Genomic DNA, 27,629 nt, shown 5'->3' on the forward strand with positions numbered 1-27,629 from the left:
CCAGGCTGTGACCACCAGAGGAACAGACCCAGTGACCACTCTTCAACCTCTGCTAGGAAGGCAGCTGTCTCCAGGAGCACCCTCAGCAGGGTGGACACAGCTGAGGCTGGCAGCCTCTCACATCCTCTCAGCATGAGTCTGCTCATCATCTACTACGTGTCTTTTCACATTAATTCCAGGTATTTGTTCTCTAGAAGCCCAAGCCAGTAATCTCATGGATAAGTAGTGCTTGCAGGGGAGAACTTGTCTTCTAGAGCTCACAGAAAAGGCAGCAAATTAAAGATACTGAATTACTAAAATAAATTTTGAGCCTAACACCCTCGCATGAAAAATTGAGATCTCTAGCCTAATGCTCATCCAGAAAAGAGCTACAGATGAGCCAAGAAATCCATAAAAGGGTGTGTAACCTGGCTGCAGCCAAGCAAGTATTGATTTCAAGGAAATCCACACCTGCACACTGTGCTAGAAAGCTGTGTAGTTACAAATGCAGGAAGTGATCCCACAGCATCAGTGACCTCTTACAAAGTCTGTAGCTTGATACCAATGTCCAAGTAACTGAAATGAATTAGCAAAGGAATCAGCTGCCCTCTCTCTTGTAATGACAAAGTAATCTCTTCCTCCACTTGAATCTGGGAAAATGAGTTTCTTTCCTCCTTTTCCTTACCTTTAGAAACAAAAGAACTTCATGGAGGTAAACAGAAAGGAGATCAGCAGAAAACACGACTAAGGAGAAGAAGATACTGAAGAACTAAAATTATTTTCTTATTCTGCTCCACCCAACAGGATAATGACTGTCTGAAAATGTAGAAACTGCCTAATCCCAAGAGCGTAGCAATTGTCTTTTCTTTACCCTTCAGGTGCTTTTTAAAGCTCTGCCCCATCATATTCCTTTATTCATCCCTTAGACACTGCATAAGGACTCCTGCCAGGTCCCTCCAGCCTCCCAAAACTCCACAAAGAAAGGTCACGAGATGGCAAGTTTGGGCATACACGTGCCACTCAGATCTACATATCCATCTGTCACCAAAGACTTCCCAGTGCTCGTCCTCACCAGACAGGAAAAACAGTGTCATCAGACAGGAAAAATACAGTGTTGTATAATGATCTCTAAGGTCCCTTCTCCCCTACGCCATTCTATGATTCTGTGATATGATGCCACTTACATGTCTTCCTGTTCAGGCTGCCAATCCTCTTTATCCCCAAGATCAAGGCTCCTTAGTCACTTGGGGTTTCAACAATAATAGCAAAACTGTTTCAAAACCGGAGATAAAGCTGCATTAAAAGCTTTATAAACAGCTGCAAGAAAACACTGTAGAAAACACATATGACATAGCAATGAGGAGAGTCCTATAAAAGACCTTAAAGTAAATTATCATATTAATCTGGACTTGGAACAGAAAAATGGAATATTAAGAAAAATGTACCATCGCCCCTTTGCCACCCCATTCTCACTGAACACACAATCCTTAGGGAAGAGAGGGGATAGGAAAGCCAAGCACTAAAAAACACCTGCTTGAAACCAGCTCCGGGAGAACTCTGGGATCGGGACACAGCTCCTGCCCATCCAGGCTGTCCAGAGAAGCTGTGTGTGCCTCCTTCCTGGAAGTGTTCAAGGCCAGGTTGGATGGGGCTTTGAGTAACCTGATCGAGTGGGAGGTGTCCCTGCCCATGGCAGGAGGGTTGGATGTAGATGATCTTTAAGTTGGTCTCTTCCGATCCAAAGCGTTCTATGATTCTGTGAATTTCCAGATCAGTTTCCTGACGATTGATTTTCACAAAATAACTTCCTTCAAAACCAAACTAGGGTTATATTCCCCATTTTTTTCTTACTTCTCCCCAGTAATGCATCTGAACAAGCTCTGCCCTCAGCAGATGAGCTGCCACCTTACCCCCACCATGCTGACTTGAAAGTTTACTTGGCCAGGCTTTTGGCTGAGAAGTTTTTTTCATTGGTTATTTAAAAAACAGATTAATACAACAGGTACCACAACGACATTTTTAATGGTAGGCAAAGATTACTTTCTCATAATGTAATGTAAAAGAAAGTGCATTTTATTTGCTAAGAGAAATTAGATAGATTAAAAAATTAGGGGGAAAAAAGAAAATCAAAGCTAGAATAAACAGGCTCTGCAAAAGGCATTTCCTTTGCTCAAGGGCTGTGTCTGTCAGGGGAATATATGTGCCAGGGAGGGTGTCTGCATTATAAAGGGCTTGTTCTACCCACACAGACAAGTGAGAAGCCTCCTCCACCAATCCAGTATGAAGTGTGGTCAGACATCCTTGCCAGTCTGTCTATGGTCCATCAAGACACACAGAGAACCACCCAACAGATTCCCTGGGGCTGAGAACTCAGTGCCAGCAGCCTCTTGTCTCCCACTCCTGCTCCCAATCCCTGGTGTGGAGCTGGAAGCATCCTTGCTTGAGGCAGCTGATCCTCTGCCCTTCCCCTATGCATTACGGCTGCCAAGACCACTTGGAGATGTGGGTGCCATGCCCACATAGCCCTCTTCTCCCCAGCCCCTTCCCAAAAGAGCTACAGGCAAGAAGGGAGGAACACCAAAATTTTTACCCCTATTTGCCTTTCCATACTCAAGCTTTATACTGGGGCTTTGTGTAAATCTGCTTTGATTAACAAAAAGCTTGGCTGCAGAACCGAACTACCAAAATGAAATAATTAAAGACAAGGGTAGCCAGTGCTAATCTAATACATGCACACAGGCTTCCTAACAAATGTGATTATAGTATTTCTGTAATGTGTCTTGGGTCTGTACTTCTACCTCCTAATTAGCCACTGCCAAGTAGGGAGAGGAGTGCAGCCACAATCAGAGCTGAGATATCTGAGCACAGCTTCTCCATGAAGCTGCTTTCATCTGCCTCAGTACCACATTAACAGAAAGGAAACACCAGGTTGTTGATCAGTTATTTTCTATTTATTAACAGTATTGTTAATAATCTACCAAATACAGAGAAAGCACTGACCTCCTCCTCTTTGCAGACCTTAGCAAAAGAAATACTTAGTTCAAAGAACAGAAAAAGTGGTATTACATTTATTCTGCTACTTTCTGTTCATTTTGTCTAGGAACACTTAAACATAATCCGGGATCTAACTATACCTATTAGCAGGTATAACTAGTTATTATCCTGACTTCTAGAGTAATTTTTTTTTTTTTCAGTTTTTTAGTAATTACTCCCTTTAAATGTTTATTATTAGAAAAATAAGTCATCTCTCTGCCTTTTGAGTTACTTAACCTTTTATGTGCAATAATGCTTTTTACTGGTGTTAAAAGTTGTTCTTGCTATCCTACAGCAATATCTAAAGCCTACAACCTATTTACTTATTTCTTCCAACAGCCTCTGTTCTTTGAAACTCTGCTGCTCCTCCTCCTACAAAAAACTGCCTCCTTTTGGTGCTTCTAAACAGAAATTCTATCAGACCACAGCTTCTGGATTCGTTAATACCATGCAGTCTTTTCTGGCTACAGTACATTAATACTGAGCATAAAGAACACAGTGATAGGGATAGTTAAGGGTACTAAAAAGAATGCATTTAATGTGTTTAAGGACCTCATTCAGCCTCAGTGTTACTACTAGGCTCAAAAGTTTTTGGAAAGGGAAGGCATAGTGCAAATAAAGTCCTCAGGCACAAGTACCAATTCCACCATTTGCAGCACTCAGTTTGGGAAATGGGAGCTCTCAGTGGGTTTCCAACAAAATAGAGTACTTTGGGATAAACCACCACCCCCCTCTCCCCACCCTCCAAAAAACCCACCAAAAATTAAAGCCAAAAAACCCCACAAAAACCTGTAAGAAGGGGCTCTACCTCAACTGAGGCCTCAAGGAAGAAAAAAGCAACCAATAGAGATTTTGGCCTTGCAAAGCTCCCCAGGGAGGGAACAAAGAGCAGAGGGCAAAGCAGAGCCCAGGGCTTAACATCTCAGCAATGAAAAGTCTTTTTCAACATTTATTTTAGGGTCCAAAAAGTTTGCTTCCCCAGAAGCAAAGTGGGGAGGATGGGTGAAGGGGAGGCACAACACTTCATCTAAAGGAAGGAGTCTGAGCAGGAGAGAAACCAGCAGGGAGCAGAGTCAGATCACTATAACCACAGTGCCTGACCATTTTGGAGGAGTTCTCTCACTTATTTAGACATTACGGTAAAAAAGAAGCTTCCCCAAGTGATCCCGTTTTGTACAGAGGGCATGAAAACTTATATGTCCTCACTTTCAGGATTTCCTGCACATTACTGATTAAACTTTTGCAAAGTTGACCCCCCCACAAAAATTATCTATGGGCTAATAAACATGTCAACAGAGGGACTGAATGCCATTTCTGCCAATTCCAAGATTTCACTGAAAAGTTAGCATTCCAGAAAAAAAACTCAAGTCAAAACCACCAGAAGAAAGAAGGACTGTTACGATTTGAGGATTTGAAGAAGTTGCTTTGCAGATGTGCTCAACTCTATTCCATCTTTCAGGATGAGGCAATATTTTCATACTGCCACAGAGACAGATCAATTCATTTAAAAAAAAAAAAAATTAATTTGTGGTTAAAAAACAACATGCTCCAAGTTACTCTTTGTGGAAAATGTTCTCAGTTCTGTAGATTATTACTCCAAAGTAGCATAAGTATAGCCTAAAAGCACTAACAGAAACATAAGAAAGATGTCAAAGATCTACTTCAACACTGGTATCAACATAATTACTGTCAACTGTCTAGGATGACCGCTTTGGGTATACTGACAAGACAAAAAATTGCTGGTTAACCTCCTCCCAAACCAACTCCATGAGAATACCTTGATCTGTCCTGGTCAATTAAACAGTGAAACGAGCTATTTTTCTTCTCTTATTAGGTGCTTGTGATTAACACTGGGGTACCATTCTACAGCACAATTTCTTACATTAGGTTTAATAATGAAAGTTCTATACTCAGCAACTGTACAGACTTACTGAAAGAACATAAATTCAGATAATTGAGAAGCGTAAAGTATGATTAAGAAGAAATATTTCAAGTTTTCTCTGTATTAAGCCATTGCCAAGTGAAATGTTATTACAGGGTACTCCCGATGAGGAAACCCCTTAAAGGACATTTTACTTTTGATTTGAAGAAATACAAAACCAGTACAGAGGAACCGTGACTCAAGACAGAAAGTTGCTTATCCCAGCATCACGCCTGAAACAATAGGCAACATAGATGGATGAGGAGGAGTAGATAAAGAAGGTAGGAGTTAATCACCTTGCTCCTCACTCTCCTCAGTCCCCAGTGATTCACAGATCAGTGCCCTTCCTTCTAGTCCAGAGACTTGTGCATGTGGCAGCTCCCACTGGATCTCTGCTCTACTCACTTCTTCATTCTCTTTCTTTTGCAGCCTCCGAATGCCTGTGACCATGAACCCCCAGAGACTGCATATATTGCATGTTTTGGGTTTGGCTTTGTTTGTTTTAACCTACCAATTTCCAATTTTGTGCCATGTCTTTCTTCACAAGAAGACACCATGAGGAACTACTGCCTACCAGCTGTGTTCACCCCACTCACTTTACAGGCCACCATCACACACTGTGCATCCCTGTGCACACACATCACACCCCTGTGCATCCTTTTTCCAGGTTGAGAAGTCCCAGCCTGCCAGCTGAACATCCTGTGCACAGAAGCCATCCTCAAAGCACCTTTGCTGCCCTTCTCTGAATCGTTTCAAGTCTATAGCATTAAAGACAAGCGTGCACAATTCCGTGACAAAACATTGATTTCTACCCCTTCCCTCATAACTTCTAACACCCAAAATTAATCTTTGGGCTGCACTGAACAGAGAAACTATTATGGAACTATTAGAGCTCCAAACTCAACTTGTTCTGTGAGCACAAAGTTTGTAAATCAGCTAAACTCAGTGGCAGAGTTCCTAATGAAACTTCCTCTTGCCTGCTTTTCAGATCTTCTTGTTGAAAGAAAGAATATATTCTCATGCAAAGCCAGGAACAATGATCAAGACTTCAAGTATGGTCTTATACAAGAGGACACATTAGTAGGCCTAGAAGAGGGTAGAACAGACCCCTCACAGGCAACACCTTGAATACAGCCATGCTATGAAATCACACAGCTTAATATTAAGAAAATTCAACCCAGAGCTCTTCAATCTGAATGCCTCTTTATCAACAACACATAACACAGGAAAAGAGCCCTAATAAAAAGGAAAGCTCAATATTTAATACAGTTTCATTTTTCAAGATTAAGTTAATAAATCCCACTGCATCAGCAAGAGAAAAAACTCCAACCACTTGGGAAACACCACCAGAAAGGAAGAGCAATCAACCAACACGTTTCTTAGTTGCCTCCTTACTCTTAAGATGTTATACTGATCTTTCTGCATTCAAACCATTCTTTTCCACTATTTTCTGTTTTACTGAATTTCACCCAAGAGAGAAGTGATTCACAGAAGTTATCCTGAATGTGCTTTAGGCACATCTGTAATGTACAGATGAAAAGGAGAACAATACACAAAGTTTTTTCATAAACCAAATTGCTTTTTCTAGGTCAAATTGAGCATCTCCTTATACAGACAGCATCTAAGAAAACATCTCCCTGTTACTTTGTGAGAAAAAGGACACCATGTTTCAAATACAAGATTTAGTAAGCATCCTCTTGTAGATTTGGCAGCTGTGTTTCTTTTCCTTCCTATTTTCTTACTAAACTAAGATTTTTGCACCTTGCCATTCTAGATACCAGTAACACATCTTTTCTATGTCTTCACTTGCTCTTAAAGTACTTCTGGTCACCTCAGAAAACTTCAGTTCCTGGAAAAATTGATTCCTGCTTTCTAAACTTCACATAACACCTGCCACTCTATCATATTTGTTTTCACTTTCCTTTCTCCCATTGAGAGGGAGGCAGAATGACCTTTGAAGAGGTCTAGCACAAGTTGAACATTCTTGTGGAAATCATGTGAAGAGAACAACTCAGCTGACGCTGCAACTCATATTGAAGTGCACTCTGAGCATGTACCTAACTGTGGCTATCAACACAAACCTTAAGCTGAACACTTATTTTTACATGACAGCAATTAATACTATGCATTACAGTGCTGTAACACATTTGATGCCGAGTTCCAAAATGCAGTGGACATAGAAATCTTTGAGCAGTATTTTGATAGACCATTAAAACTGACACAAAAAAGTATGTCTGAAGATGTCCAAGTTTGAACACTAGCCACCAAGTCCCACTGGGGTTTTAGAGTTTCCTCAAATTTGGACTGTATTTGATTCCTCCCATTTAAAAATAAAATAAAAATAAAAATTTTGCTTATTTGTTACTTCATTTCATGGAGCTAATGAGAGTATCAGAGGAAAACAACTGTTTGCTCACACAGAAGCATCAGGAAGTCTCAGTGCTTGAGCCCTGGGCACTGTGCTTTTCTCTTTTATCTTCCTTGGGATGTTCTCTCTATTACATGGAAGGGGAAGGTGAGGGAGACCTTGCCTTCCCTCATCCACTTTGTTTCAGTTCTGTTTCCATTTGCACTTGTTCTTCTCCTACTACAGCCTGTCAATTATCATCATGGCCAAGGACAAAAACACAACCTCCTTTAGAAAAAGAAATATTAAAAAGTATTATTAGAGTTCATAGCTCTTCCTTTCAGTCTTTTCTTCTGTCACTATGTGCTCCATGGAAATCATCATTCTATTTAACACTTAACATTGAACCAAAGCCTACAGGATTTAGAAGCATGGACTACTCTGCACAAATTAGAGATACCCATTTTGAAGAAGTAGCATACAAAGTGAGCCATAAAAAAAACCTGAGAAATATTTTCCAAGACAGAGCAACCCTAGATGTTAAGTTTAGAAAGAAATAATTAAATACCATATGTCAGCATGAAACACCAAATCAAGACAACCTTACAGGAAATCATTTGCCAGATTAATTTAAGTATCTACACACATCAAAGATCAACACAATTGACAGGATACAGGCAGCATCTGCTACTGAATTCTAGTGCACAGAAGTAATAAATTCATTTTCATCCAACAGTCATCAGCTACTTTGCTGTAATTCAGTCTCTCATACATGGTAGCACATGATAGTGCAGTCTCCAGTGTGCAGTTAAGATCTATTTCACCCATAGTTTGACTCCCATGGATGCAAATTCCACCAATAACAACCTGTGACAACCAGTTGCCTTGAGGAACTGGAAAACTCTGGCACCTTCACCAGCAGCTACATTCAAACCTCAACCAAATCTATGTGTAATTCCATGAGGGACTGAAGTGCTGGTTCCCCAGATTTATTAATTAGGATAAGACCAGATGAATCACCTAGTTATGCCTTTTACATAAGAAACTAATGCAAAAAGCTTATGTTTTGCCCAAATTGATATAACTGTGGGAATTTAGAGTGGGTGCAACCATCCTCCCTTAACAGAGACAACTTTGATTCCACTGGCTGCTATCACTTTAAACCCAGCAGAAAAGGGACAAGTGGTTACACATTCCCTACTGCTGCTTCCAGGCTCTATCAGCAACAGTCCCAACTTCCCAAGACCTAAATTCAATATGTGAAGATCACTTGATAACTTTTGAAGTATGCTGACACTGCTGGAGTGTCAAGTGTAACAAGACAAACACGCATGTTCAACACTATATAGATATATACATGTATATATGCATATATATATATATATGTTATTTTTGTTCTCAACCAAAACAATCACTCTGATCTGCTAGTCCTGTAAATTTCTGACATCCAATGTTTCTATTTTCCCATGTACCAAATACCACTATCAAAGCACTCAGAGGCTATTGTGGTAGATCAGGTAAAATGAGCAAATGGCTTTTTGGAAGAACTCCAGCCCTACAAAACAACTCAGTGAGGTTGTTACTGATGTTTTCATGTATATACCTCCCCTATAATCTTATCTTTGCTTTAGACTGCTAGTTAGCATCATATTGTAAAGGTAGGAGGAAGGAATAATTATTACAACAGCAGTTTGTGGGGAGGCAGAGCTATTTCCTACTAATGACTGCCACCATACACTGGTATTTTCCAAATTCATTTTCTTTGTTCTAAGTAGAAACATTGGCAGCAGCTTTCCAAGTGAGCACTCAACAGCTTTGCCTTGGAAGCTGTAATTCTCACTTACCTTCTAGACCACAAACCCACTCGCTTTTAGAATCTGACAACCAACACTTTCACCACTTTCTTGCCATCTTGCAGACAAGATCTAAAAAAAAATAAATCCTGTTTGACATTGCATCTCTGAGCTGAGTGTCTAACTCAACATAAGAAAACTGATCTACAGAAGGAGGTACTTCTTGATAAACCAAGCCCTTTAAAAATCCCACCTTGGGTTGCTTTCTAGTCTTCAGGCTAAAGCAAAGTGGTACAAAATGTGAAGTCCAATAAATTTAATGTCTTTGCCAGTGCCTGGATATTTCAGCCAATTAAGCAGCACAACCTTTAGAAGCCTGCATTAATAATAACAAAATGTTAAGATAATAAATATAGCTGTTTAGCTAAAAATAAAAATGAAGCATGTCTACCCACTCGCAGGCACCCCAGTGAAACCTCCTCTTCCTGCAAAAACAGGCCCCTCTCTTTAAACAAAACACTTTCATACAAGGAAGAAAAATATTTCTTTTACCAGCTTATCACTTCACTGGGAAACTACCAAAGGGGCTGAAACCAGTCCAAGGCCAGCCTGTAGTCACTGCATGGGGCTTGTAGAACTGCAGATGGGGAGATCAATACTCTTGACAGCACACCAGCCTTTTGCACTGCAGGTGTCTTGTATGTGTCAGGAAAGGTATCCTTCTTTTACAGCCCAAATAAAGCACAAGACTTTGTTTAGTTCACAACAAAGCAATTGAAAACATGAAAAACCTTCTCTCTGGGGAAGCAGTTATTATTGGATTAAAAAAAGATAAAACAAAAAAGGAGGAATTTTGGTATCATCTGTGACATACTAACTTCAATCAAAAAGAACCCAAAACAACTGCCCTAAAGCCAGCAGCACACTACTCAAAACAGAGAGCAACTACTGCAAAGCTGCTATTCCATTTAATAAATGGAGGTTTACTCTCCCACTAACATGTTAGCTGCTGAAAACATGCCATCCCTTTCTATTTGTAACCAGCAACACTATTACAATTCCTCCTCTAAAGAAGAGACTTCCACAGCTGTGAATCCCTATGTTTCTGGAAGGCCTATGCATCGGCCACCCCTATGCACTACAGAGGGGTGGCCCAGGGAATATGATACCAAGCTAAATATTTAGGAGACTTCCTACCCTTTTGCTTCAGACCTGGAACTGGTCTGTGGCTCGACACTTCAGTTCTGTTTCTTCTGCTTTCTCTCCTACCCACAACATCACCCCCAGCCAGCCATTCTTCCCAGAATGAAAAATGGTTATGAATTATGGCTTATAAAACCAGAAAGAGTCACAACATTTCTCTGTTGAGAAATCACTACCTCTACCTCATGACAGTTACAGTCCTCAAGTAGGAACACGTGACTTGAAAAAGAATGGTCTTATTTAGAAAATTCCTCAGAAAAAGTGCAAGTAGGAAATGTCTTTTCCTGTTTTCCACCATTAGCCTTACAAACCCTCTCCCCTGAAAGTTTGCTTATGTAATTTACTACCTTTTGCTGTTGCCACTTAAGTTTTGAAGAACAAAAATCTTAATATTCTTCCATTTAATCATCAAAGCACTGAATAGTGCTTTGATTGTGCTTTGAAGTATAGATCTTGCATTTGAAGAGACACATCAAGGTTGCAGATATAGTCACAGAAACTTCAATTTCCCACTGCCCTTTTGTTTCCTGTAATTTTTAGAAAATGCCCTCAACCTCAGTTTTAAGAGATAATGACAAACAAGTACAAGGCAATCATCTTTAATGCCCCTCCCAAGCCATTCTATGATTACACCTTAAATTGCTGCATTTTTCACAGCATTTTGCCAAAGAAACATTCATAATTGCTTTTAAAAGTCTCCTGCCAGCAAAGTAGAAAGAGAAAGGACATGCCTATGCTTGATTTCCCCCTTTTGCTTCATTCAGAACACTACATGACAAAAAAACTTGAACCTGGAGTTTTCTTCATATCTGACAGGTACCTAGCTATAATAATTTAGGCTGGAGAGGACCTCAGAATGCAAGTTTTGACCCCCCCAAAAAACACAGATAACTCTGGGTTTACAGGTTTTGTTAACTAAAGCAAAACTTGTGTTACTTATAGGCATTGTTTATGTTAGATGGGGAGCAAAGCCATTAAACTACTTAACACTGCAATATATGAACTGTCTGTCTTCCATTTTCCCTGCTGTTCCCATTTGCTCCATCTTTCTGCCAAACCAATGAGCTCAGGACTGAAGAGGACATTCCACACTGGACAGACCCACACTTTCCCCTGTGCACTGCATTGTGGCTATGCTCTTCCACTCCTCTGGGATGGTGCTTTACAGAAGGAGCTCTCTGCTCCCACTTAGCCTTTGCCCCAAAGATCCTAGTACCCAGCCATAGGAGAGTTTTCACTCTGATGTAATGCCTTATTATTTCCCAATACCAGATAGGGAGCACAGGTCCCAAGTTGCCAGCAACTTCCCCAAACCACAGGCGAAATCCACGGAAGAGGAGAGACTAAACCCAGATCTCTGAAGTTCAGCATCAGTGGTTGGTGTACCCCTCCTCAGTGTGTGCATGCAGGGTTACAGCCTTCAACTGTGTTCCAGTTTAGAGAGTGACTCATTCCTCCCCCTCCTTCTGTAGAGCCAGAAACATCCAGTGGAAAGAACAATGAGCAATAAAACCTCAGGTTGAATAAGGACTCAAAGTTTCACACAAGCATCAGATGGATGACAATCTTCTATTCCCTAGCAACACTTCAAAAAAGTTTCATGACACTAAAATACCACTAGCTAAGGTGGTGCTCCTGGACACACTACAGCCAAGATGTGAGGCTGCCTCTCATGCAAAGGATAGAACAGCTTCCAGAAACAGGACATCAGCCCTCTTGGAGTGCAACACCTACATCAAGAGTCCCATCTGCAAAAGCTGCATCTTAGAGCCCAGAGCAAAATACTAGAGCAAGCTTCAACCTAGGATTCCAAGCAAGTCCAAACTTTTAAGACTCATCATTTGAGACACTTTGAAATGTTATTTTAAAAATAAAACAAGCAAAACTTAAAAAGTAGCAAACAGAGTACTTTGGATCTTGCACTTTGCCCATTGGCTTGGGGGAAAGACTCAAACACAGAACAAATACTAAAGGCATCATTCTTCCGTAAAAAATAGCAGCTTTATCTTAGGATCAATGCATTGAATTAAACATGTATCTCGCTCAAAATGAGCTAGCCTGACATCACTGAACAGAAGAAAGTGAAAAATGTCATTATAATTATTCTTGGTCCAGGAACACTTTTAAAACACCTGCGTCTCCAAAGCCCCTCATGTACACCTTTACATTTTTGTTTCTTTTTTAACTGAAGAAAAATGTTGCTCATGAAACACAATGCAGCATGAGTCTTATGAGTCAGAGGAAAGAATAGAGTATAATGTAATATATGCTTGTAATATCAAAGATCAAAGAGGATGAAATTAGTTCCCCTTTATTCACATAAAACATGGCCTACTAACAATTCACATGACACTTCGACTAGATTTAGTCACCCTTGTTATAAAAATTCCCAAAATAATGAAGATCTGAATGGATGACCATTAAACTTCTCATTGTATAAAGGAAAAAAGAAAAAAGGCTTTAAGCATTCCTATTAAGTACATAAAAGCTGGATCATGATGTTTAAAAAAGCCACTGGGTTTACACAGAGCTTTTCCTCCAAAACATACTGCAATAAGCTTGCTACTTTTGTTTCTGAAAATATGAGCTCAGGCAATAAGAAAACACAAGTGACCCTTATAAGGAAATAAACTGATATTAATACTCATTACTTAAATCACACTAAGCAGCCCGTGTCTTACTCAAGAACACTGAATTTTATGGAAATGCAAGGACCTCCCAAGGTCTTTTAAGGCAAGTAAGTTAACATACTATTTATTGAAAATACAACACCACTAGATATTCAAGAGCTCCTGTATTATCTGGAAAAGTACAGGGATAATTTTCCCTGGTAGAATCTTTCACAGCTCTTACCAGAATACTAGGAATCCATTTCCAAACACTTCCCTCACCTTGATGATTCAGCATCTCTAGGTAATTACATAAAACCCTTCATGGTGCAAAGACAGCTCAAGCTTCACTGGTGTTTTAATCCATTTCTCAATCTCCTGCTGATTACTTGGAGCTCTTAGAGACAGGACTAAGAACTCTCAACTCACTACTTTTTATCCAAGCTTGGTAGTTAGACACACAAAGATTGGATCTACAACATTCTATGTTATTTTCAGATACATAAAATCAGAAGTAATATGTTTTCCACATCCATTTGACCAAGGGAAACAGCACCCAAGTATTCAAAGTGCTGCCAATCTTCCTACTGAAGACCCCAGACACTGCAGCCCCAATGGACTGATAAAGTGGTAGCAAGACCTAACACAAATTTCCTGAAACCAAGAATCCAGACATGGAGTCTGCCTCTGGCAATTACTGAATAAAAGCACTCCCTCTTCTGTGTGGCTGCTTACAAAAAGCTAGGTCACTATTGAGCCATAAAGATTTTCACCACTGCAATGCTCGTGTCAAAACCAGGGGCAGCCTCAGTCTGATTCACTGAGCAGTCTGGTTAAAGAGGAGAGACAGAGTGTCCAAGGATCCATCTTCCCAGAGAGGAAAGAAGACCCAGCAAAATGGATCAGGTGGCCTCAAATCAACTTCTGAATGGCAGCCACGTGGAAACACCCTGGAATGTTTGAAAATGTTGGTCCCAACACAAAACACTACAGATTGCTGGCCTCGTGCCATGCTTCTGACAGATCCAGTTGTAGAAAAGAAAACTATGCAAAGAATACGTTAGAACACCAAACGCAGTCTAAATACCAGCACCAGTGGCTGTTTCCTCATTCTGCAGTGGCAGGAAGGAGACAAAGGAATCATTCTTCATGCCATAGCAGCCTATCTGCTTGCAAAACAATACATTCAATTCAAAGGAATTTAACTTTGAGACCGCTAGTGAAGCTTGTTTAATGAACACCCAGAGAAGGAAGTTAATATTATTGTTGTTAGTGTTCAGCTTCTGCAAAGTACTAACACACAGGCAGTATAACAATACTGGAGATGAGGCAAACCAAAATGACCTGAAGACAGAAAGTGAGAGGGGAGGCCAACATGCTTCGTTCTTTAGGAAATTCAGGTTTTCATCTCTTTGGAAAGAAACCAACCAGATATACTGTTAAAACCGTAGAAGATCCACCCTGAAGTATAAAGTGTCTTTTAATTCCTACAACAGACCTCCTATCCATAGAATCATAGAATTGGCTGGGTTGGAAGGGACCTCAGAGATCATCAAGTCAACCCTTGATCCACTACCGCTGCAGTTACCAGACCATGGCACTGAGTGCCACATCCAGTCTCTTTTTAAATATCTCCAGGGATGGAGAATCCACCACTTCCCTGGGCAGCCCATTCCAATGTCTGATCACCCTCTTCATAAAGAAATTCTTTCTAATGTCCAACCTAAACCTCCCCTGGCACAACTTGAGACTGTGCCCTCTTGTCTTGCTGAGAGTTGCCTGGGAAAAGAGACCAACCCCCACCTGGCTACACCCTCCTTTCAGGGAGTTGTAGAGAGTCAACTTAAAAACAGAACTCGGACTTCAAAAGGGATTTGTGACTACTACTAGATTTAGCTAGTATACTGATAGAAAAAGAAACCCAAACATCTAAGGTATAATAAGAGATGTTTGGTTTAAAATTCCCTCCCATTATCAGGCTTAGAGATTCATAAATCAAATGAGGAACTAACTTTCAAAAAATTGTGCATCCAGCAACTTTTACTAGCATCCAAATATTAACAGTAATGTGCCTTGTTTTAAAAACTAATTGTTTATGTTTGTGGTGCGACAATGTTTTGAAGGTTTTGTTTGTTTGCTTGTTTTTGGTTGGTTTTGGGGGTTTTTTTGGGGAGGTGGGGGAAGTGTTGGAGGACTGCGTTGGTTTGCAGCTTTTTTGTTTTAAAAAAAAAAGTAAAATATCACCTCTCTACTTTAACAACTCCAGTCTGAATCTTATACTTTGAACATGCATAATCTGTAGCAGGACACAAAAATCCCATCAGGTTTCATATCCGTGAAAAATTAAGAATAAACTATTAACCTAACTGCCAAAAAATATGTAAGAGCTGTAATACAACCACATTACATTATTGATCTGGGATGATGTCTGAAGCTGACCTTCACAGCCAAATTACAAAACCCCTGAAACACTGGCATGTAATGGAAAGTGACAGGAAATTAGTGACAACATCATGAACAAAGTTCTAATACACAGAAAAACTGAATTTAAAATGAACCCCATAAGGAAAAAAACAACAAACGACACAGGTATTTACCCTGAAGGGCTGCAGCCCTACAGTTTACCCCAGACTGCCATTCTCTATGACTTATTCTATTCCTAAATATCCCATGCTCAACTGCAGAAGTACCAGAATTAGACCCTAGGGCACAAGGATCCAATACTCCTTCTGACATCAGTTACTTTTTTGTCAGCCTTAAAGATCATTATTTGCCTCTGTCTGCAATCCTACACAATTCTACCCCAACATCACAAGGTCACCCAGTCCCACTGTGAGATGCTCTCATCTCAGACCCTGTCACCACAGCACAGAAACACACCACAGCAGAATCACAGCCTCGCTTCTGCTCTGTGATCCCAACAGGAAGAAATCTCAACAAAAAGCCAAGCATGCCACCTAGCACAGCCCTGCCAGGCAGGCAAGTTCCCAGCAGCCACCTTCATTCAACTCCTCATTCTCACTGATGCCATTACAGCAAGAGAATTCTTAAGAATTGGCACTGCACCCTGGTTTTAAACTTACCCCCTCCAGCCCTGCTACAAGCATCCAAAATCACCTTCCATCCGACTTGCCTGAGACTGATGTCTTTGAAATGCAAAGAGTCTCACTGCTTGCTGAGGGCCATCCCACACCAGCACCACAAGCTCCTCTCTCCCACCTCCTGTTTTCCAGCACTGCCAGCCCTGCTCTTTGCCCCTGTGCCTTGCAGGAAGAAAAAACAGGACAGATCCCTCGCAGGACCTGGGGGGCACACCCCTCACCTCATCCATTCTGCACACAGAGTTGCTGGGCAAGCAGAAACTCCTTCCCATGGATGGCCACCAACAAACCCAAGGGCTTAGAACTGCCTCCAGCACTGCTTTCTCATACACCACCCTCTCTCCAAGAACACAAAAGTACATATGCATGCTTGATTTCATCAATTTCTTCCAGAAAGTATTCTATGCCAGAAAAAAAAAAAAAAAAAAAAAAAGCAGCTTTACTCTTCCACTTCTACCTCTAAAATACATAAATAAGTAGCATTATACCCATTTCCATTTGCTCATCTTTCTCCAACACAAATCTGAGGTTTGATATTCAGCAGAGCTGGTTAAATAACTTTAAGTACCTACTTTAAATAATCAGTTCTGATCTTGCTTTTCCTTTTTACTTTCTAGAACTTTTCCTGGAAAGAAACAGATTCTTCCTGGCTGCAAGTGTGGAGTTTTTTCATTTTTTATTTTACTCATTAGGAAGCTACTCTAGAAACATTTATTACTGCACTGTTTAAAAATTACTTACATAAATATAATTTCTTTCTTCAGTATTTGACTATCATTTTTATAGAAAATTTCATATTCACTAGCTGTAAGGTATTTTTATAAATTACTAAAGAACTTGTACAAATATTAAGGTATTAATATTAAAACATTATTCTAAACTCATATTAAACTCTTTTAAATGTGTTAAATGAAAAGAAAGTAAATTCATCAACATTTTTGTGTATTAAACAAACTCATTAGAAGGCACATTACTTGTAGCTACTGAATCTGGCTATGTCCCTCAAAGACAGCCGAGATTCTCATACCTTCTTGCTAATCATAGATCAAAAGCTCCCCAGCTTCTTGTAGTTTCTCAGCTTTGACTGGACAAGTCACTGAACTAACTCAAAGAACCATGAATGAATATGTTTTGTTTCTGCACAAAAGCCACTCCTGTCAAACCAGTTCTGTACCGCAGCAAATTCTCAGCAGGCATTTCCACCTACTCAGTGGTTACATTTTCTTCAAAGTTTCAAAGCAAATACATCCTTCATGAATATTCTAATTTAATTAAAAGTTATTACAGGTCTGAATGTAATACTTTCAAATCCAAATTATTCATTCTTCCTTTTAATTCTTCATTTTTTAACCTCTTCCCAAAAATTTCTTCCATCACTCTTCATCGCTCTCCCCACATTTTCACACTTGGGTCTTTACGTTTCCATTACACTTTCACAACACTGACATGCACGAGCACTTGCTGCGTGCCACCTCACCTTGCCTCTTCTCAGGAAGGCTGGACACCTATTTCTTTCCAGGCTTTACTCATCAAGATAATTTGGCATATGAATCATCCCAGTGCCTTTACTCCCGTGACAAGCCCCGAGGTGCTTGCTGTGCAAACAAGTCCAAGCAATCCTCAGTCTCTGAGGATGAACATTTCTCCCTCTGCTGTCCTGATGCCAAGTACACCCTCCTCTACCACAGGACAACTAAAGGGAAGAAATGCTTCATTAGTGAAGTTTTGGGTTTGCATAGCAAGGTTTTGGTAGCAGGGAGACAACAGGGGTGGCTTCTGTGAGAAGCTGCTAGAAGCTTCCCACATGTTTAGCAGAGCCAACACCAGCTGGCCAAGATGGCCAAACCACTGGCCAAATCTGAGGCCATCAGTAATGGTGGTAGCACCCCTGTGATAAGCCATTTAAGAAGTGGGAAGGGGGGGAGGGGGGGGCCTATGCTACTGTACCAAGAGAGGACTGAGAATAAATGAGAGGAACAACCATGTATTCACCAAGGCCAGTGAAGAAGGGGGTGCAGGTGCTACAGATGCTGAATCAGAGACATCCTGGTGAAGCCCAAGCTGTCCATGGAAGAGCAGATTTCCACCTGAAGCCCATGGAGGTGCCCACACACCAGAGCAGGTGGATGTCCAGAGGAGGATGTGATCCCTAGGAGAGCAAGATCCTGGCAGGATCCCCATAGAGAGAGAAGGCCACACTGGAGTAGGTTTGTTGGCAGGACTTTGGAACCCCCACATTTAAGCAGCGTGTTCCTGAAGGTCTGCACTGTGTGTAAAGGACTCACACTGGAGCAGATAAAGAGTGCAAGGAGGAAGGAGCAGCAGAGACGACGCACGATGAACTGACCACAACCCCTGCTCCCTGTCCCCCTGTGCTGCTTGCTGGGGAGGGGAGGTAGAGAAATTAGGAATGAAGCTGAGAGCCCTGGAAGAAGGGAGGCACTGGAGGAAAGGTGTTTAAGATTTGGGGTTTTTCTTATTATTCTACTCTAACTTTCCAAGTCGAGTCTGTTTTGCCCATGATGATAACTGGCAAGTGATATCACTGTCCTTACCTCAACTCATGAGCCTTTTGTTATTTTCTCTCCCCTCTGTCCAGCTGAGGAGGAGTGATAGAACAGCTCTGTGGGCCCCAGGCATTCAGCCAGGAACAACCCATCATGACTGATAAGACCATCAGGTCTTACACACGATGTGGCCTCTGCACTGGCACCCTTGACCAGCACCATTACAGCTCTCCAGTGCCTGATGGCAGCAGGTTTCACCTGACCTCCTGCAGCCCATGGGGCAGCCACCTGCTCCTCAGGATCCTTACAACTTCTCCACCTTTTGCTTGGCTTCACATCCCCATTACTGATCAGCCACAGTTCCAAACATTGCTCAGATCTACCTATTTATTTTTTCTTATTCATTATTAGTTCCAGTATACACCAAATCACACCTCCGCCCAAGTACAGGGTGCTACACTAAAGGCAGGGAAATTTGTCACTGGAAGACAGAAGGAAAATAAGGGAAAATAAGCATCCAACAACATTACACACAAAGTTTCAGGCACAAGCAAAATAAAACTCTCTCAGTTCAGGACTTGGGCAAAAAAGGTAACCTCAGAGCCTTACACACAGCCTGGCTGAAAAGACATGACATTCCCCCAGAACTATTTTGCCAGAGAAATGTTCTGACAAACAGCATTTCAGAATGATTGTTGAACACAACACTGGTGTAATACTCTGCATAATTGGATGACACAAACATCCAGCCAAGACTTCTTGAAGCATGAGCATCATTTCCCCATAGCAGCTTGGTAAGGAGTCACACATGAGTCTTTATTTTGAAGCACGATGTCATATTTCTCTATTTTCTACACTACACTAAGACAACAATACCAAAAATCCCATGCAAGGGGATTTACATTTTTGGATAATACTTCTTCAAATGCTCTTGTGATATTTCTGAAATAAAGCAATTCCTCTCAACAAAATCCAGTGTCAGCAAAAACAGCAATTTCCTCCTTAGGTGGGAAAGCAAGTGCTCATTTAAAGGAAATAGACAAAAGGAGAGAGGCCACTCCAGTTATGACCCAGTGACTCCCACTCTGTTGTTGTGAGGTTAACAGCACCTGGGGGAAAACCCAGAATTTAACATGGTCAGAGTCTATGCCAGCTGATTTCAGGAGAACCCAGAAAAGCACAACAGTTTTAACCTACTGACACATATGAAGAGGATTTGGCCATTAGGAAAAAGAAACACCACAAACATAAAACCAGCTGTGGGCATGTTCCTCCTGCAGCATAACAGGAGACATGCCAAGGGTTGGATTACTGGAACTGCTTTGAATAACAGCACCCAGGCAAAAAGTGTAGACAAAATCTTGCTGTTAGCCACCTGAACCCATACAGGACTTACTACTTTCATGAACCTGGATCTCAAGGAAAAGCCTTTATGTCTACTGTGCTGCTACTGCTCAGTATAGCTGGATTAGTTATCCTAAATTGCTTGCCCTGCAACAGCATTTCCTAGTGCAATACATGCACTAAATTTAAACCATAGGATTACACCTGATAACTTCTGTTCATCTACAATTTCTGAAAGCTCTGTGTTTTTCTTAAGAGAAGTACTTAAACTGTTTTACTTCCCTAGTAATAAATCACAGAGCAGGAAAAAAGAGCACTCATTCATTGTGCATGACAATGTAATACTGCAGCTAGCATGCAGCACACTATGAAATTCAGATCTTGGGAAGTCCTTCAAGATACAGAAGTGGAGATTTATTCAGTCTCCTGGGCCTTAAGGAAGCTTCCTAATATGCTCCTCCTAAACTTTAAGTAGATTTTTAAAAAAATGGTCAGATACTGTGACAATTCAAACATCACTGTGGCAACCTGGGTGTGTAACTTCTAATGCTGAAAGGGGTCCCATTTTGTGTCTCTGTATGCTTGGGGATTAGCAAGGGACAACAGTGCAAGAGGGAAACTATATTCAGTAGCTGATCTTATAAACAGCCACCATAGACCAGCTTCTCCATGCAATAAAATTTCCACCACCCCACAACTACCACAGCTGAAAGCAATCACACCCATTAACAGCCCTGGGCAGGGGATCTACAGCACATCTCCACCTGCAGGACACTGCACTCCTGGGAAAGATGCAACAACTTGGCAGACCTCAGTGTTATCAGCTAAAAGTTCATCTAAATAAAAACTGAACACCTGAGGCACTGATCTGATGATATATAATCAATTTCCACACAGGTACAGGCATACACAGGCAAACCTCTGCAGCCAAGATCAGTCCCTCAGTATAATGAGCTAAACCATTCCCCTTAGGTTTTCCTCTCAAGCCTTGATCCAGTATGAGAGGTGCAACACTGTCCCATGACTTGTGCGATTATCCCAAAGTTACAGCAGGGCTTCCCTTTATGAGCTGCTGTGGACATGTGTTCAAACACAAGTGGAGAGTAATCATTTCTATATTCTTACAGCCAACTAAGTTTTTCTCATTTCGAATTTCAGTAAAAGAAAGCAATGGTGACACTTCTGTTTCCATACACCTTCATTTTCCTTCCAAAACTTACACGGTCAAACAGGAGCTGACAACAGCTTTTGAATTAAAGCAGTTTCACAGGCATTTAGATATTGTGGTGGGCTTTTTTTTTTTTCCTGTTGTTAACAGTTTACTTGCCACAATCCTTTATTTGGTCATTTAACTTTCTTATACTACACTAAAGTCCAGAGTTCCAATTCCATTGGAAAAAAAAAAAAAAAAAAGCATAAAGAAGCAAGAAAGACCTACCATTTGTCTTTGTTTACACAAGTTTTCATTAGATGCAAGACAAAAATAAAGAAGTGAAGCACTGGCAGACAAAGTGATGTACCAAAGGTCAGATGAAGAACCAGAGAGACTTCCTGTGCCAATCACAAAGCCAGCAAAACTCAAATAGAATACACAGAAATGATGGCTTTTGGGACTTTATAAGCGAGCTGAGGAATGAGCCATTAAAAAAGGCCCCGCAGAAGAAACAAGAAGAGTATTGCACTTCACTGTTCATACTTTAAAGCCCTGACCATTCAAAGACTTCTGGGCATTCATCCCCTTAGGGCACATGTCCAGCCCAGGACATACAAAAGTTTTTAATAAAGCAGAAGCCATCCCTCACATCAAAAGCTTCTATGTTTTCTATCATTGCATGTAAAATTAATGCTTTCTATTCATTAGCCTAGGCTGAAGACTTTCTGATGCAAAGGATTTTGGTTTCGGGAGCTGTCGTTCCACCCTGTCGCCTAAAGTCAGCTGTATTTCAACTTCAAACTTTTATTTTGCAATGCGTAGGCTTTGCCAAAAGCTAAATAAAGATAAGTCATGTAAAATTTGCATCGATTGAGATGTAAATAAACCAGATAGGCAGAAAGCCAATGAAAATCCCCATGACTTATAAATTTACTGACCACCAAGAGCCACAACGCTACGTGCGTACCAGACCATGGCAAGCAGTGAAGTCATTTACTCAGAGAAGGGAGGTGTCTAACTCAGGAGAAAAATCTACAGAGATCACTTGAGAGCCAGACGGCTGAGTGCACGGGCAAGAGTAACAAAAAATTCGGTTTGTCTGTATCCCAAACGACACATGGTTTATAATTAAAAAAAAAAAAAAAAAAAAAAGTCAGCTTATGTGTGTGGTGCCTTCTGACCATTTTACTCCAAGGGCATTTCAGACAATGGAGCAGACAGCTGCTCCCTCCGGTTCCCGGGGACTGGGAAAGGACCAAGGGCCCATCCCGGTAGCAGCGGCATTGCCCAGCAGCACCCAACAGGTTTCCAGGCCGCCGCCGACACCTGCACACGGAGAACCGAGAGCCTGACCCAGACCGCAGCCGTGGAGGGGCAGGGGATCCCCGCTCCCGCCGAGGGCCGCCCCTCAGCTCCTCCCTCCCGCCCACCCTCTCCGGGGAGGCCCCGACCGCCGACTCACCGAGGCCGCTGATCTCCTGGCGGAGGCCGGCGCGGCTCCGCTCCTCCGCTATCGCCCGCAGCATCTGCTGCAGGGAGCGGTCCAGGTCCCCGTTGGCCTCCTCCTCCCTCGGCCCGGCGCGGCCGACGCTCCTGGCAGAGGCCATGCTGCCGCTGCCGCCGCCGGCGATGATCTCATGTCAGGCCGCCCCACGGAGGCGGCCGCGGCACCCGGCGCTACCGCTGCTGCTGCTGCTGCTGCCGCTGCCGCCGCCCCCGCCGCCCGCACGGCTTTCCCGGCAGCGGCGGTGCGGAGCCAGGGACCGCCCCGTAGTAAGCGACGAAAACCCCTCCCGGCCCTGCTGTCCTGCGGGTGTGTAGCGAGGGACGCGACTCCTCCTCGCTTCCTCACTCAGAAAGTTTCACCGGGAGTCGCCCGCGGACCCCCGGGACGCGGCGATCGCTCCCACAGCCGCTGCCCAAATGCGATCGCCGCTTCCTGCTTCGGCCGCCGCGGGGGCGGAGACGCCGGGATTTACCCCCGCCTTGGGCGGGTCCTGGGAGGGGATAATTCCCGGCGTCTCCGCCCCCGCGGGTGTGGCCTGGTTGTCACCCCTCCGGGTTTTCCTGGCGATAGTTGGATAGAAAAGAGTCATAGAATGCCAGGTTGGAAGGGTCCTCGAGGATCATCCTCAACCTTGAAAGGTTGAAACCTTTCGAGGTAGGAACGGGGTTTAGATGAGGCGGCCCAAACCCCGGTCAAGCTGAATGTTGCAAGTCTCCCCAGCTGTTGGGGAATCCACCACTTCCACAGGGAGATTATTCCCGTGTCTGACTGTTGACATGGTGAAAAAATTTCTTCTGGTGTCCAAACGCATTCTCCCCACAAGTAACTTGTGGCCATTACCTCTTTTCTTCTCCATGTGACTCCTTGTAAAAAGGATGTCTCCACCTTCTTGGTAGCCACTCCCCTAAGTACTGGAATGTGGCAATAAGATCTCCCCTAAGCCTTCTTTTCTCCAGGCTGAACAAAGCCAGTTCTCTCAGCTTTTCTTCAAACAGAAGACTTCCCAGTCCTTTGAACATCTTTGAAGCCTTTCCCTGGACTCCCTCCAGACTGTACACATCTTTTTTGTGCAGCAGGGAACTGAACACAGTATTCCAAGTGCGCTGAGCAGAGTGGGATAAAGAGTTCTTTGTGCTGGTGATGTCCTTACTGATGTAGTTTGGCATCCTGTTGGCTTTCTTTCTTGCTGTAGCACACTGTTCATTCATATTGAGTTTGTCCACTCACCTGGTCCCTTCCACAGAGCTACTCTGCAACAAGGTGGATCCCAGTCTGTGCTGCACTCCTGGGGGTTTTGTTTCCTCAGGTGCAAGACCTTACATTTTTCCCCTCTGAAATTCATAAGGTTCTTCTTAGCCCACTCTTCCAGCCTATCTAGGTCTTCCTGGAAGATGACTCTCTTTCTGGAGTGACTTCTTCCCCATATAAACCTAAAATATTTATGTGGGCCTTTTGCAGAACAAGTTTGCTGAAGACCTGACTCCTTGCTGCATAAACATACAAGAAAAAAAGCAAAAAAGCAGAGTCTTCTGTGGACATCAGCAGAGCCCTCTCATCCAGGGTAAACTGCAAGCTCCCACCTCCAAATATTGCTTTCCACATGCAACATTGGCAAGAAATACCTTTTGCCATTGGAAGAACTTAGCATGTCCAAGCAGAAAATGCAGAATAGTATTTTGGGTAGTTTGTAATCCCACAGGGCCAAGCAGAGATGAGAAAATCCACGAGCAGGTGGACTCTGCCAGGAGAAGCAGAGCCATGCGCTTTGACCGTCATCCAGGGCAGACCATAAAGTTCTGCATCCCTCCCATCTAAAAATCTTTTGTTTCAAGTCAGACTTTCTGGCCACTTTCTTCCCTGTCCTTCTGTCTCTCTGTGTCCCACAGAGTTGCCCCCAGACTCTTGCACTGCAGGCAGAGCTCTCCTGCCTGCCCCACTGATGTCAAATCTGCTGAGCTGCTGCTTCCTTTTTTGTCACCTGATCCCTGCCAGGTGTAACCATATCTGTACAGTACTGTGGGGACAAAACCCAACCCAAGGCATGACCTGAGGTGCCTACCAAGAGCCAAGTAATCTCACTCTTAGAATTTAGCACCTCATGCAAGTCAGGAATGGGTGATCCTGGGGAATAAACCAGCTTGTGCTTCAGAGATTGGAACCCAAGCCCTGCTGCTGCTGCTGGTTGTCCTCAGCAGAAATCAGCAACAGCCAAACCATCCTCATCTCATAAATTCAGGATTTACTAAGCCACAGAGTGAGAGTAATACAACCATCTAACCAGTTCTGCAAAAAGTTTGCTCAACGTTTTTTTGTTTATATTACTTTGTGGTCTCCTCAGTTAATAAAAATATTTTAAGGGTTATGCAGTCTTTTCTTCTCTCTACAGTCCTGTGTGAAACTTAGCAGGCCTTGAAGGTGGTGGTGGGAAGGAGAAAAGAGCACAGAAGACTTTAATCTTGAGTTGGACATATCTGAGAACTGGACTTTTTGCTATGGCTTAATAAGAAAGAATGCTATATGGTCATTCTCCAAAAGCATACACTTAGGCCATGTTTCAAATTTTAGTTTCATGTCAACTGCTGACCCCAAGACCCTAACAATGAGACACCTGCTGAATAATAATTTACAACCATACACTGCTTTCCCATTACAGGGGTATAAATGTGAGTATTTTCTATGGAAGAATTGTGCTGAATTGCACACATGAGAGAAATTTGAAGTCAATGCAGTATTTTGCTAGAAAGATATCTAGGTTTTTTATACAGGAATGAAAAGCATGGACATACAAACATGGAATTTAAGCACCTCTCCCATTGTTAAATCAAATAGTTCTATTTCTCTGAGAGAATGAATGTTTGCAGTCACACATTAGCCCTGTAAATGAATCATTTAGATTTATTTATCCCATGGGCTTACAAAGGAAGAAGGAAGAATAACAGAAGACTGTCCTGTAGCCTCGAAGGTGTTCCTGACATTGCCAAAGTATGACTCTTGAGAGAGGAGGAAGGAATCATTCTGCTGCCAGAAGATCTTGTGATCTCATTTACTTCATACCATGCTGTACTAACTAAAGATCAGGCACCGTTCCCCAAGAGATCACTGCTTGATCCCTGTGCCTCTATCATGTCCATTGTACGTGGAAATATTTGATACTTCTTGTGTCATCAGCCAGTAGACGATCCTACAGACTTTTCTTTGGAGCCTCCATCAGTTTATCTCCTCTGCTGAGTCCTTAAACTCTCCCCAGTTCCAGCAACCTTGCATAAAAAGACCAATTAAGCAAACCTATTGCTGCCCCATCTAGGCCTTCTGTACCATTAAAATGGGATTCCCAGCCCTATTCAGTTCCCAGCCCTACCTTCAGCTTTCTCTGGCTTGTACCAAAACAAGTCTGTAAACAAAATCCTCTGTTGTTTTTCTTGTCTTGGGCCTCCCCCTCAAAGATCAGAGCTCCGGAACAGAAAATAAAGGGATAGAGTCTCTTTTTTTCAAAGAGGTTATTAATTAATTACCCTCAGGATGAGTTAGAAATCTGAAATGTTAATTGATTTTTTTTAAAGATCTCATGGTACATTTTAAAACAACAAACCCCTCTGTCTAGCCAGATTCTTGATGGAGATGGGGGATGGTATTCCATCTTTCCATATTACACCTAAATGTCTTCTTCACTGCCACTTAGCACCATATTACCACTATAATGGGTATCAGGAGCCCTATCCCACCACTCGTGCTCTCACTGGACTCCATTACACAACAAATAGTAAATTGTTTTGTCAATGGGTAATGAGTTAGGGCCTCAATGGCTCTAACCAGTCTAGCCTGTGGCCTCCACATACCCCCACAGGCTGGAGACTAAGTCAGCTCAGTCCTGTTCTGTGGGAAAGGAGTGTTGCTCTTAGGATCTTTTTCAGCTGTGTCTATTGCTGGCTGTGAATGCTACTGATCCTCACCCTCATCCAAAAGTGACTTCTCAGCCTGACAGTAGATCTGCATCATTTCCATGAAGGTACCTTGTGACCTAGGCTCTGATTTACCTTGTTGTCCTGAGCTGTGACCCCTACGAACCCTACAAACCTGGGTTTCTCCTCCCAACTCCCTGGCCCTTGGAGAGCTTCCAGCCTGCACCATGACCTGACAATAGATCCCTGTGATTTCTTCTCTCTTACTGAACTTTTTGTGCTAATGTACATTGATCAATGGATAGGTTGTGGGTCCAGAGGACAGGCTGGATGCACCTTTTAAACTTAGGATGTGTGTTCTACACAGCACAAACTTAAAGCAGTACAAAAACTCCAATTCATGGCAAGTAACCAGATGACTTAATGTTGTGAAGTATGTCTTTTGGATTAGTCAATGATAGTCAAGCACTTACACTTTCACAAAAGTCAAGCAAGTTATTAATGTAATCTTATATGTTCCTTACTATATTTATTTCAGTAGCAGTTAACAGAGAAAGTCTGCAGTGCATGTTAATAAGGCCATGTGGTGTATTACTATTTAACAATTAAAATGAGTTTGCAAGTTAGGATGTAAGGTTTTATTTAATGCATTTGAATATATTTATAATGGATCAGTCCTACACTGTATATGCTTTACAGTTCCAGCCTTGCCAAAACTTGTAGGTACTTATAGCCTGTCAAAGAGATCAGCATCACTCACGTGCTTAAAGTTTTGCAGGAACAGACTTTGTAATTCTGAAGCTTTGAAAGTCTATTCAACCCATTATAAGCGTGCAAAGTTCCCTCATTTTCTTAAGTGTCTTTCTTCACTGATAATAACAAATTTGGATTTATAATAGCTACATGTGACAAATAAATGTTAAATCCACTTTAAAGATACAGGGCATAAAATGCAGGGTTGTACTGAAGAGATTAAGCAATTTGCTTAAAATTCCTAATCATATTTTAGTCAGAAATTGAAGAGTCTCCATCTTTAACAGTCTGCTGCTTTCTGCTGAAAGTGTGCTTGGAGGTCAGTGGGCCATCTGGTAACTTTATATGTAAAAATTCATTCTGCAGTTTTTACTTAATTGTCTCCATAAGTGCATCAAGGCATTTTGACTTAGGACACAGGAAGCTGGGGGCTCTGATTGTGAATTGTCTTATATTGGTTAGCTTGAAAAATAGTTCAAA

General features: G+C 42.1%; 1 protein-coding gene across 2 annotated transcripts in view; it reads right to left on the minus strand.

Annotated features, from left to right (window-relative positions):
• Window positions 1–22,998, minus strand: part of KIAA0930 (KIAA0930 ortholog) — a 77,827-nt gene extending 54,829 nt beyond the window's left edge. Inside the window, exon 1 of one of the 2 annotated variants that reach the window (XM_071733292.1) lies at window positions 22,453–22,998. In XM_071733292.1, the coding sequence (XP_071589393.1) occupies window positions 22,453–22,597 (145 nt within the window). In that variant the 5' untranslated portion in view covers window positions 22,598–22,998. The remainder of the gene's footprint in view (window positions 1–22,452) is intronic. The other variant, XM_071733293.1, reaches the window with a different exon arrangement.
• Window positions 22,999–27,629: the final 4,631 nt, after the last annotated feature.

Source organism: Heliangelus exortis, chromosome 1 (assembly GCF_036169615.1).
Source record: "Heliangelus exortis chromosome 1, bHelExo1.hap1, whole genome shotgun sequence".
In the NCBI taxonomy this organism is placed as follows: Eukaryota; Metazoa; Chordata; class Aves; order Apodiformes; family Trochilidae; genus Heliangelus; species Heliangelus exortis.